This window comes from Alligator sinensis, unplaced genomic scaffold, assembly GCF_000455745.1.
Source record: "Alligator sinensis unplaced genomic scaffold, ASM45574v1 scaffold888_1, whole genome shotgun sequence".
NCBI lineage: Eukaryota > Metazoa > Chordata > Crocodylia > Alligatoridae > Alligator > Alligator sinensis.
The window spans coordinates 677,902-690,571 of NW_005842533.1; the positions used below are offsets into that span (position 1 = coordinate 677,902).

The 12,670-nt window shown below is 48.0% G+C and overlaps 1 protein-coding gene across 12 annotated transcripts in view; it reads right to left on the reverse strand.

The window, feature by feature from the left end:
- The window catches only part of AHCYL2 (adenosylhomocysteinase like 2), a 157,872-nt gene that overhangs the window by 13,027 nt on the left and 132,175 nt on the right, over positions 1 to 12,670 (reverse strand). For all 12 annotated transcript variants that reach the window (XM_025213514.1, XM_014523769.2, XM_025213513.1 and 9 more), the window contains 2 exons: positions 11,213 to 11,307; positions 1,671 to 1,777 (listed from right to left, as the gene is read on the reverse strand). In XM_025213514.1, coding sequence (XP_025069299.1) covers positions 1,671 to 1,777; positions 11,213 to 11,307 — 202 coding nt within the window. The remainder of the gene's footprint in view (positions 1 to 1,670; positions 1,778 to 11,212; positions 11,308 to 12,670) is intronic.

A 12,670-nucleotide genomic window follows, 5' to 3' on the forward strand; every position in this document is an offset into this window, starting at 1 on the left:
GCAGTCTGCCATTGCTAGGTTAGGACCCAGAGGACTACATCACACCTTATGTGGAGCAGCAGGGCATGTCTCCTGCAGCTCTCTCGTGCACGAAGGAAGACACTGAGAAGTGCAATAATCAAGATCAATAGCTAGAACAAATTACTCCTTAAAATGGGATGGTCTGCACAGGCAGGGCAGTACAAGGCAGCTACAGGCACAATGCAGCATGGGCCAAACTGAACTTTTGTTAATGGCAAGGTGTTGAAATGCATCTCTCCAGGCAGCACTCAGCTGCGATTGCTACTGTTAGGAGAGTGAAAACATGAAGATCCCAAATCTACATTTGAATACGTAAGCAGACAGGGAACCTAAGAGCAACCTATTGCTGTGTGGTGGAGACTTGGCTGGCACCCCGCAAAACACAGTCTGATCATGTTGAGGGCGGCTGTGTCTTCACCAGAAGGGTTGTTCCTTCTGCTGTGTCTGCTGGGACGTCTCACCCTTTCACCTTACTCCTGGGCACCGTCACAAAGCACACCCTGCTCCACTGGGCGTTTCCTCCAACTTGCTCTCCGATCTTAGAGACTTCCCCACAAGCCATGACCCAAGGCTGAAGCTGTTCTCTTGAGGTGAGGGCTCTGTGTCCCGCACCAACACCCTGAATTTAGACCTTCACCTTTACTTCAAACAAGGCCAGAGACCACCTTAACCTTGTACCTCTGGCTACCAGTGCTAAAATATTGCAAAACTCGGCCTTTTGCTTGTCCTTGTCTGTGTAGATGCCTTTATTCAGGTTTCAGGCACCACTTCCTTCTCACCTATTTCAGTTCTCTTTCTCATGGTTTGCTCAATTTCTGTTTCAACCTTCAGCCTGGTAAGAGACCTGCCGCCTGTGAGTCTCACTGCAAGCAGCACTGAGGCTGCTGCCCTCTTTCCCAACTGATAGCTTGCAGCTCATCCCTGGCTCTGTCCCTGTCTCTAGTGTGCAGTTCCCCACTGAAGCACAATCAGGGAGCTTTCTGTTGAAGTCACACCACGCGCTAACTCGGGCCTTGCTCACCAATACTTTCCCTCTCTCCTCCCCTGCTGCAGCTGGGTTATAGATGTCATTGTCTCCCTGGACCTCTCCCCTCTCTCTCCAGAAGACAGAATCATTTCCTCTTAAAAATCTCACTTCTTCCTGCACTATCTATTTTAGTTTGAAGTTGACTGTGAACTTCTCACTTTCCCCAAAGCCAACCACACCTTCTCCTGGCAATTTAACCCCCCAACCCTTTTCCCATTCTTGACCTTTCTTCTTCACACACCGTGATGAGGCCATCAGGAATTGTGTCCATTTTACAGATGGAAAAGCAATGGGTTAGATGCACTTCTAAAAAGTCCCACTAAGGTAAGTAGCAGGGTAAAAATTAAGAACTCAGGAGTTCTCACTCCCAGTTCCAGGTTTGGATCACTGGATTTAAGTATATTTTTCACTCTGGGGAGGTTAAATGTGAATTTTGAAGGTCTGGTCCTTGTCCAAAAGCCACCCTACAACTGCAATGAGGAAGCTCAAAGTCCAAGAAGCTGCTTGAGAGATGGCATTTCACAGCCTGTAGTTTTCTTGTGAGCAATCACAGTGAGTTAGTGCAACACACCCACTTGGACTGGCTTTGTCCAAGGATGCACAGGGGGTGCAGCTCTGTTACCTGTGGACGCCAGTCACACTCTCCTCTACTATCCCCTTGATTTTCTTAAACATGTTGGGGTATTTCTTATAAATCCAGTGGGTGAGGTCCCCTCCATCATCCAAGATCTGCAATAAGAAAGTCACACAGGTCAGTGCCCTGAAGAGTCAGCATAGCTGCCAACCTCCCTAAGTAAATTATGCACCAAATTCCAAATTTATTAAGCTTGCTCAAGATTTTGCACTGTGCAAGCTACAGTCACTGCAACAGCACAGGCATAACCCACAAAAGGACTATTTTGTCTGATTATTCAGGGTAGGAACAACGTTTTGGTTTTGTGTGTAGTTCTTCTAGGCAGATGCTGCCAAAATGCTAAGCATTTAAACCCCAAAGAGGGACTGCCTGAACAGCCCTAGCACAAGCTCCTCTCTCTGACTGCCCTTCCAGCCAGAAGAACCACTGCAGAAGTGACAGAGAAGTGTTCATGCATCACAGCTGAACCCAGATCCAACCTTTCCACCCCAACTGCGAATGGTGAGGCCAGGTGACCTTGACTGCAATAGTAATTTTGTTCTGGAAAAGGCACTGTGTTTCACAAAGTTCAATCCATATCCTTTACACGGTCACCTTGGGTCACAACTCACCTAGGCTGAGCTTCAATTTAGGACTTAAAAGGTACCAATCACCCAAACCATCCAACACCTCTCAAGGATACACTTTTCCAAAGGATATTAAACCTCAAAGTAGAAGACATAACTCATAGTGGGATGCAAGGGATAAGGTGGGAAGGAATAGAGACAAACTTCATCGTTTGACAACCACCAATCCCCTGGATCATAGTGTATGTGCAAGAGGTCTATGCCACCATTACACCAAGACCTTCAGTGCGTACACCTAGGCAAGAGTATGGAGGAGTGGAGGCTGTCCTAGACCAACTATCCCCCGCTTTAGACCACTGAGACAGAGTCCAGAGGTCAGCCCGAGTCCAGACAGTCAGTGCCTCGATGGTTGTAGCTTCTGCCAGAGAGCACACTTACTGCTCGACTACAACCACTAAACATGAACAAGTTGGGCTGGTGCTACATAATACCCAAGGAACGTGCCCGCTGAAAATTCAGCGTCTTGTAAAAGGACTCAAGCAGATAACTATAACTGAGTCAGGAAGTGACAGAAATCAGAGATGGAAAAGAGCCTCACCGGTGACCAACGTACGGTGAGTGGTATGATCACCTTGCCTAAGGTAGCACAGTCTGGTAATCTATCGTACAGCCGTAACGCACGCTCTTATACACCAGCATGTAGAGCCGGATATGCTTACACCCATCAGTTTGATTCAAGCATTTCTGTGGCACACAACAGCATCTGTCAGAGGGTCGAGGATTTTAAGTTAAAAATGTTATGTACCATATATGATCATTGCCGTCTGCTGACTATGGACCCACAGACAATTAGAAAAAGCCTACTGGGAGCTATTGGAGTTTCCCCAAGCAGTGGATTCCTGTATTTGTGCCCCTCCTTTGTCACCCCAGGCCAAATGATCTGGCCCCAACAAAAGCTACTTCCACTTGCGCCTCCCACATTGCTTCAGTGCGTAGCCCGTCCAAAAAGACACGGGTGGAGAACTCTGGACGAGAGCCTGACACACCAGCCTCTCCTATATCAAGGTATTTCTACACCACAGACTTACTGTGTCGGGCACTGATGCCCTTCCACGTACCATGCTGCATTACCCAGGGTATTGTCTGAACTGGTATCTAACAAGGCTTCATTTGTGCAGTGCTGGGCAGGCCAATTAGCACTGTCACTCAGCAGCACTAATTAGCCCCCCTGCAGCATCATACAAATGAGTCTACGCTGGCTCCGGTGCAGCAGGAAGCCCATGCGAAGCAGGATGTATCTGAGGGTGCTTCTTCCTGACATAGTGAGCTTGCAAAGTAGTCACAGAGACCCAGTACGCCCTGCAAATGTGCTGCAGCATCATTAGGACCCTGAGAATGCATCATAACCTCTCATGTGCTCAGCGTCCCACCTTATATACAGCACAGAAATCACCGGGATACCTGGGTTTCAACAGCCAAGCCATAAGGGGCTCCAGCCAGTGTTCATCAGAAATCTCTTCTTGGCTCAAGCCTCAAGATAGGGAGCTGCCCAGTGTGCAATCCTGCACAGAACAAGGCCAGCGTTGTTGTGCCTGGACTACAGGGCCAGCCTAAAGCACGGGCAGGCCAGTATCTTACTCCCATTTTATACCACCTAGGATTTCACAAGGCCCCTCCTGCTTGTTTTTCCGCTAGGGGATAATAATGGTTGGGGGGGGCGGGGGTGGAGTCTCAAATTGTAATTGCACTGTTACCTCCCTAATTCCTCCCCATCCACTTGGAGAGGCCCCGGTGCTGTGGCATCCCCAGGACAGTGCCTGCTGGATTAGCCCATCAGACTAGGAGCCTGAGCAAGGCCAGAGCTGAGGAGGAACGGGCATCAGGTTTCAGTGACCAGCAGGTGAAATGCCGAGTGCCTGGTTCAGCTTAGCACATGGCGGCACTTAATCAACCCAGGCTAAGCACACGGCCACGGGGACTGCGGACGATTCCTTCTGCAAGTCACTTACCAGATGCCAGGGAAAGGCCGACTCTCCGGAGTCCTGCCAGCCCCTCCATTGCTCAGGTGGTTTCAAAGGGTCAGCTGCCAGTTTATCGTCCCTGCTGAGAAAGGACTCGGCAGCCACTGCCCATGAGCTTCTCCCAGCACAACGCCTCGAGCTCCCTCTACTGGTAATTGTGGCTTCATTCAAACCCAAAAGACACCCCCCGCTGCTTGTACAAAAAGCCCATGTGACGGAGCATCAGGAAATAACCTGATGAGGTCCATCCTGTGTCCACTATGGGGCCAACCCTCTGCTAGATCAGAAAGCCTCTATCACGAGCTATTCAAACAGGGATTTGGAAATGGTGAAGTCCTCTGAACCATAAGCTCTCCTTGCTCATCTGCCTCTTGGCAGGACCAGGACCACCAATGATCCTACCACTAGTGCTGGGATGTGCCGAGTATGGCAAGCGCTGCCTTAAAAATGAGAATACTGATTTAGTGGTCATTCCTTTTCCTCTTCCATGTCTTTTACAGCTGAGCTCCAGCTCCTGTGCAAGGCAGATATGACCCTCATTTTACAGGCTGGGAAACTGAGGTGTGGCGGCAGCGTTAGGGATGGCAACTCAGCTGCTCCTGGAGAATTCAGTACTGAGGAAATGAAGGCAGCCCTCAAGCTTTCAAAGAACAACAAATCACCATGGCCTCATGCCATACATGCTGAATTTCCTTGCAACTCCGGGGAGATGATCATTTGGCGTTGTGAGTTCATCTCCAACTGCGTCGAATGCAACGAGATCCCTTGCATTTGGAGAAAGGCCACAGGCGTTGCGTTCCTAAAGTCTAACAAGCCCAAAAAGAGCTACAGACCAATCTCCCCGCTGTGCTTTCCCCACAAGCTACTGGGATGTCTCATTTATGCCCAAGTCTACCCCATAACCGATCCGCAGCTGCCTAAGGAGCAGGCTGGTTTCAGACGAGCAGGTAACCCCTCACTCAAGACACTGAAGAGAGCTGCCAGACTGGGGAGAAGGCCGGTGCTGTCCTGGGTGGACCTCGCCCCTTCTTTTAATCGAAAATGCAATGGAGTGGAGAAATGAACACAACAAAAATCCTAAGCATAAGATCCCTTCTGCCCTGATTTCCACCTCGACATACCCATATTTCACTTGGAGTACTAAACCCATTGACCGTCTGGAAGTCCGGATGCGACACACCATCCCCTTCTCCAAATGTGGAAAGAGGGCAGAACTGGGAGTTGAGCAAGGCTCTTTTCCCCTGGGGGTGCAAGGGTAAGATGACCCTGCAGCTCCAGAGCACCTGCTCAGACGCATAAAATGCCAAGCCTGCCACGCCTGCCGCAGGTGCATTTACCAGCAGCTCTCTCCTACACTTGCTACCAGCAGGTTTCTCATGAGGGTCCTCCCTAGTCACCACTTCAGCAAAATGGTTTTCACATGCGTGACTACAGCTGGGACTTTTCCTTATGTAAACCCTGGATGAAAATGAGCCCTAGGCTGCCTTTCTGTCACTCTTCATGTTATGAGGGGATCAGCGACAAACTGCTAGAAGGTAGTTAGCTGAGCTGTATTTTATCACTCCCTTCCTGATTTTAATGCCTGGCCTCAGACAGCTTTGAAGGGCATCCATGATTGCTTTCTCACACCCGCCCCCCCATCCTTCCACTCTGCAAGGTGCCGTGAAGACACAACTCCTTCAAACGGCGACTTTTCCTATATCTAAAACACCGGCAAAGATCTAATCCACCTCCCTCCAGAGCGACATCTTGGATTTTCACTGTACGGCCCAGCTGTGTGCCCTGCTGCCATGAGGTGCGACCCACAATCCTGAGTCTCTCATTGAGCTGTCAGATTTTCAGAACAGTAATTCCCTACTCTATGCCCACGTCTACTTCACAGCTATTTCTCCCTTGCCCATCTAATTCCCCTTTACCCCGTCTACCCAGCACAATTCAGAAGGATCTCAACCGACAGGAAAGTTGGGTTACAGCTAACAAGTTCAATGTGGACAAATGCAAGGTGCTGCATCCCAGGAGGAATAATCAAAAACACCAACATAAAATAGGTGACACCTGGCTGGAATGGCAGCACTATGGAAAAGGACTTGGGGGTCCTTGGTAGACCACAGATTCACTATGGGCGCATCGATATGTTCATTAATGTGCTTTTGCTAATGCGCATTAAATTTAGTACCACCATTGTGATGTACCAGAAAAAGGCGCATTAGCCTATTTTAATGCACATTAGCGAAAGCAGACGGTTTTTTGTGATGTTTAGTGTGCATTAAAATAAGCTAATGTGCATTAAAGTGCACATGTACATGCGCCCTGCGAGTCTGCAGTGTGATGCAGCCGCACAAAAGGCGAATACGATTTTGGGTCGCATCAACAGAAGCATTAGGTGCAAGACACGGGAGGTGATAGCGCCTCTCTACTTGGCACTAGTTAGGCCTCATCTGGAGCAGTGTCTGCAGTTCTGGGCTCCACATTTTAAAAAGGACGTGGAGAAGCTAGACGGGACCCAGAGGCAGGCAACAAAGATGATAAAGGGCTTGGAAAATCAATCATATGAGGAGAGGCTGAAGAAGCTGGGCATGTTCAGCTTGTGGAAAAGGCACTTAAGAGGGGACATGAGAGCAGTCCTCAAATATCTGAAAGGCTGCCATAAAGAAGAGGGAAAGCACCTTTTCTCTCTTGCTGCAGAGAGAAGGACATGGACTAATGGCTTGAAGTTACAGCAAAGTTTAGATTGGATATCCGGAAAAACGTCTTCACTGGTAAAATAGAGAGGCAGTGGAACGGAGGCCCAGGGAAGTTGGGGACGCTCCATCACTGGATCTATGAATCACCATATTTAGGGTCAGGAAGGAATTTTACCCCACAGTCAGACCGGTACGGACTGTGGGGGGTTTTCCACCCTCTGTGGCAGAGGGCATGGCAGCAGAGCATAAACTGACAACATTTCATTGACAGGTTGCTGGCTGCGGTGGTCCCCCTGCTTTACCTGTGGCAGGTTCGGGTGTGATGTCTGCATTGTCAGGGTTGATGGTACTCTTATGTAGAGGTAAGATTATGGATTTGTATAGGACGGTTTGGATAGGGATGACCCTGCCTCAACCCACCGGCGGTGCCTGCTGTGGGCGCACACATCTGGGGGGTGCATGCCTCCCCCTGCCCCCTCCAGACACCAACCCCCTGCCCCAAACTTTGGGAGTGAGGGGCACCAGCAGGGCTGAGGGATGGGAGGCTGTGGGGTGGGAGCGAAGGGCACTGGCAGAGCCAAGGGGGCTTTTTTCTACTTAACCTATTTACAGGGTTGAGACTGGCCTTTGATGTTTATAAAGGAGTCCTGGTACAAAAAAGGTTGAGGAGCACTGGTCTAGATCATCTCTGGAGGTCCCTTCCAGCCCAACTTCTCTATGAGTCTAATCCCAGGGATTGACCTCACTTTGCTTCCCGTGCACAAGGCCAAGTGCCATTCCTTAACCCAGAGCTGTCATTCCCACTTGCCTGCCTTTGGGTGCATCATTTCTTGCTCTGAAACAGCCTGGTGCCTCAGTAAGAAACCAGGCTGTATGGCTTGGATGGATCAACCATAGAGATGTTCGGGTTTTCACACAGCTCACACCCAGCCATGTTTCGGGGGGACTGCCCATCCAGAGAGTCCCATGCAACTGCTCCAAGCCTGCTATCCTCATGATATGAAAACCCCAAACTCCTTGTCTCAAAAAAGGGTTTTCAGTAACTCAGGAGCTACTTGCTAGATTGGAGGAGCCCATGCACAGGTACTGAGATTTCCAGTACATGTTGTGCTGATTATAAGTTGAACCCACATATTCCAAGTTCAAATTTTGAAGACAAAACACATTTTTTTCTCTTCTCTTCCATATAAGTTGATAACTACAGGTGCAGATCTCAAACAGCTCTTGCCCGTGGAGAATCACATAACTGAAAGCAGGTCCCAAAGGGTTATATGCACTAAAAATACTAAAATATGAACTACTGGAAAAAAAAATTCTGCCTTTGACTTTTTATCGCAGGCACAAAAATCCTGCAGGTGTGAAGTCAAGACTTTGGGGGCCCAAATGCAAGCCAACCCTGCTTATACATCAAGTGTAATTTTTATGGCTCTTCTGGAGGGGAAAAAAAGTAGATTTATAATCAGAACAACACAGCAGCTTCTCTCTGGGGGCAACCTGAGTTGATCTGTACCGAGTGGCGGCCAAATTCACAGGGAATGAGAAACCTCACTGGTACCTTCCAGAGGAAACGCTCCTCTCCACAACCCCTGCCCGGTGGCCATCTTTGCAGCCTCGGACCACTTTCCATCACAAACCTGGCATATATATTTCAGACTGGCAGCACCCTTCACATTGCTGCCACCCTGCAAGCCAAGGGCTGCAGCGGGCATAGGAGCAGCCTTATTTCCACGTGAGGGCTAAAGAGAAGAAAGCAGTTTGCCCTTTTGAGCTCAGGCATGGCGCAGACAGGATGGGTACTCAGGGCACAGCAGGGCAATCTGCTATGTGAACAGGAGGGGCAGGTAACTGCAGGAAGGTCTCTTAGGGGGCTCTGGGTCCCAGACCATCCTGCTTTTTGTGAACTTCGGCTTCTTCTTTCCGACTCGTGTCTAATTTTGGCTATTTTTAGCCTCTCTCCACTGTGCTCGCTTTCATATTTGCCTGTTTCCAGGGAAACAACGAAATCAGCAGCACAGGTGGCACTCTAGCCATCTGCACGCGAAGTATGAAACCAGTTTTATGATGACTCACAGCATACAGCTGACGACGGGGATCCTGGCTTACAGGAAACGTTCCCCAGGTAGCCGAGCCCAGTTCGGGTAGCCGGGACTCCTGGGTTCTGCTCTGTTGATTCAGGCATCTCGTAATGTGCCACTGCTTTCTCCTCTGCGACATGGAGGTAAAACACTCCTTGCCCCACAGGAAGACTATGAATCTTAGATGACATAGACATTAGGGCTGGAAGGGACCTTGCAAGATCATCGGGTCCAGCCCCCTTAATCCCATTCAGAGCTTTTCACTCCTATAAGCGACTTCCACCCAAGGACCATTTGGTGGGATACTCAAGCTCACAAACCTTCTCTGCATTTATAATAGTACAAATGAAGTGTGCTTTATTGAGGCAAGATCACCCACTGCCAGATCAGTTGCAAGGAGACCACTGCCCATTTTATGGCAATAAAATGCTATGCCATGCTAGCAAAATGTTGTGCTAATACTGTACTGAGTATATATACTCCTTTGGATAACATGCTCAGCTTAAAAAGCACTTCCACAAGGTGCTATTCTCCACGTTACTGATTTCACAGGTCATCCAGGATATCACTGGCAAGACTGGGATCGGTATTAGGAGCTCCACGCTCCAACTGCACTCAAACCAAATCTTCATCAACGCATCAAGCAAAATCCTTGGTCCTACCAGAGTCAACGACAAAAGCTCTCACTGGTTCCAGCAGTGTCAGGATTTCACTGACAGCAGGGAAAGCTAGACTTCAGTCAAGTCTGGAAGACCGGGGGAGAGAGCGTGTTTGGTGAGGCCTGCAGTGATCCTGCAACTTTTCTGCTCTGCAGGTAACTGTGTAATATCCCACAACCTACCTTCCACTCACAACACCCACTTTCCCATTGCTTGGTACTAAAATGCTCTGTTCCGTTCGTCACCTGGAACAGGAGCCCGGAGGATCACAACTTGAGAAGTGCTAGATCAAGTACAGTTGGCTTTGCTGGCTTTCTGAAGGTCTATACCTCTTCACAAAGCCCCATCTGAAGAGACATTGGCCATTACAGATGCATAAACCCAGGAAGCCTCATCAAACAATCACAGGAAAGTAAGCTAAATGGACTGATGAGGAATTTTCATTTTGCCAATAGCATCAACGATGACCGCTGTTGCTCCTAATGGGACAGCATTTCCAAAGCAAACACCGCTTATTTCTCTGACTGAGTTTCCTAGATACAGAAATATGGCTTGGGGACAGATTTTTTGATCATTCACAAATTCCTTTAAAGGTGACAGAGAAAACAAAAGTCAAACAGATGCTATTTGAAGAAACAAAAATTAACATCCCAAATGATTTAATATGAGGAAACTTAAACGATGCAAATGCATGGCAATATCCTCCAGCCTCTCTTCTTCTTCTTTGCCTAAATTTAGATTCTGAATTGCAGAAAACAGGACCTGTCTAAAGTGTTATGGAAGTAAAACATTTGAGAGCTGAAACACCAAGATATTTGAGAGCTGAAATATTTGCCAAATACCAAGATCAGAATATTGCATTTTCTCTTTCAGCTGGGACCTCACAAACCACCAATGCAAGGAGCTGCAGTACTTCATGAGCAACACAGCGGGTGCAGGATTTAGTATCAAGATTATCTGGTTTCCAGCTTTGGCCCCAAAAGCTAAAATGCTCTAAATGGAAAAGTTTTTCTGGGAACAGCAGTCAGTGTGAACATGAACTCACACAGTTAAACTGCTACAACCCCTTCCTTCCCTACTTTGCACACCCTTCCATTGTTGCTCTGAGCCACTGTTTGCGTTTAAGGCATCTTACCAGGTTTAATTTGAATGGAAGCAAGCCAGCCTTAAAATGACTTAAGAATATGTACACAGGGGCTTGGTACCAACCTAACTATATTGCTTTGAGAGTCCAGTTTCTTGTGCAGAGAACTGACCAAGTGTAAGATAGAGGGGAGCTAATTTCCAATAGCAGGAGGGTCAGTTAATTGCAAAGCACTTTGAAACTATGTGCCAAGCAAGGGCTGAGCATTAACTGCTGCTGAAGAAACAGACTTGTAAATTCAAGGGTGAACTAGCAATAACTCCAAACCCTTCTGTGGATCCCTGGCTCACCGTCTCTCCCTCTCTCAACTATAGTCAAGACATCACCAGCCTTTCTGACTGCTACATGTGCCAAATGTTCAGATGCAGCCAAACGACCCACCATATTAGGCTGCCATCCCTCCACATTGACACAGCGATCGATACACCACCAGAAGTCATCTTCAGATTCTCCCTTCCAGGCAAAGACAGGGAATCCTGACAACGAGAGGGAGAAAGTTCAGTGATGCAGAGGTCAGCTGGGACAAGTGCTCCCTACACTGCAAAGGGTGGGAATGGCCAAGGTTTATGCGGTGCTTCCTATCACCGTCAGAGCACCCACATTGAGAGCCAGACCATACACACCGCTCTAGGAGAGGCCCTTTTCGAATTATGGAGGTGTGTGTATGATATATTCACCACAGGCAATGCAGCAATTAGTCTCAGTAGAAGTTAGTTCAAAAGAGCAAATATGTGGCCTTTCAGAAAGCGGTGAAGCTGTGATTTCAAACCCTCCCAGGAGACCTCTTTATTGCTGTTCTGGCAAATCTTCAAATACTCCATCTTGGGTGAGCCCCAGAGCAGATATACAGGGTTGTAGAGAATCGTAGAAGCAATTACAACCCATCACTCCAGGCCTCTGATCCATTTCTAAGGACAATAATCTTTACAGCATATGTAGAAGGTATCTGTACTTCAAAATTATCCCAAGTATTGTTCTTACACGAAATGCAGGGATGGGGAGAAGAACAGTGCAAATTGATTTTTCAGGCTGGCTATCAAACCAGAAATTTGGGGGGTGGGGGGAAACATTCAGTGCAGATAGGACAGACAAAGAAATGTGCTGCTGTTTTCCTCCTACAAAAATGGAAGCTTAAAAAAATATAGTTTTGTTCAACACTGAATGTGACACCTGGCCCAAAACTATTTTTTTTCAGTGTTTGTCAAATATTCAAAGGAAACAAAAGGCTAAAGTCACTCCCTCGGTAACTGGAATGCTCACTCGAGATGTGGAAGACATCATCTCTCCTAGATGCCTGGAAAGTGCTGCACCCCCCTGGGGTAGGGTCTCTCAGTTTTGCTGACTGGCACTGTTTTACTTCATAAAAATAATCACAGCTTCACTGGAAAAAGGGTGGGGACCTCCTACCTTGCAGGGGAGTAGTCTAATCATTGGGTTACAGCACCATTTGCATCCGTCACCATCTGTGTTGGGCACATTTACACTTTAGAGCAGTGGTTTTCAACTTTTTTTCACTTGCGGACCCCTTTGGAAATTTCAAATGGAGGTGCCGATGCCTCTGAATAGGAAGTGTGGGTGTTCACATACTTTTGATTGATCATAATCATTTTTCATGGACCCCTTAGACAGTCTGTGGACTCCCAGGGGTCTACAGACCACAGGTTGAAAACCACTGCTTTAAACTGGAGTTATACATTTCAGTGACTGAAGTTCAAGGTGTACTGTCCACACACAGTCTCTCTGTCTCTGATTTGTAGGTGTCTAATGCCTCGAGCTCTGACCGTACTTTTATTTGTCTAAGCAGTATCCAGAGTGCATTCTGCCCTGCCCATCCTTGCG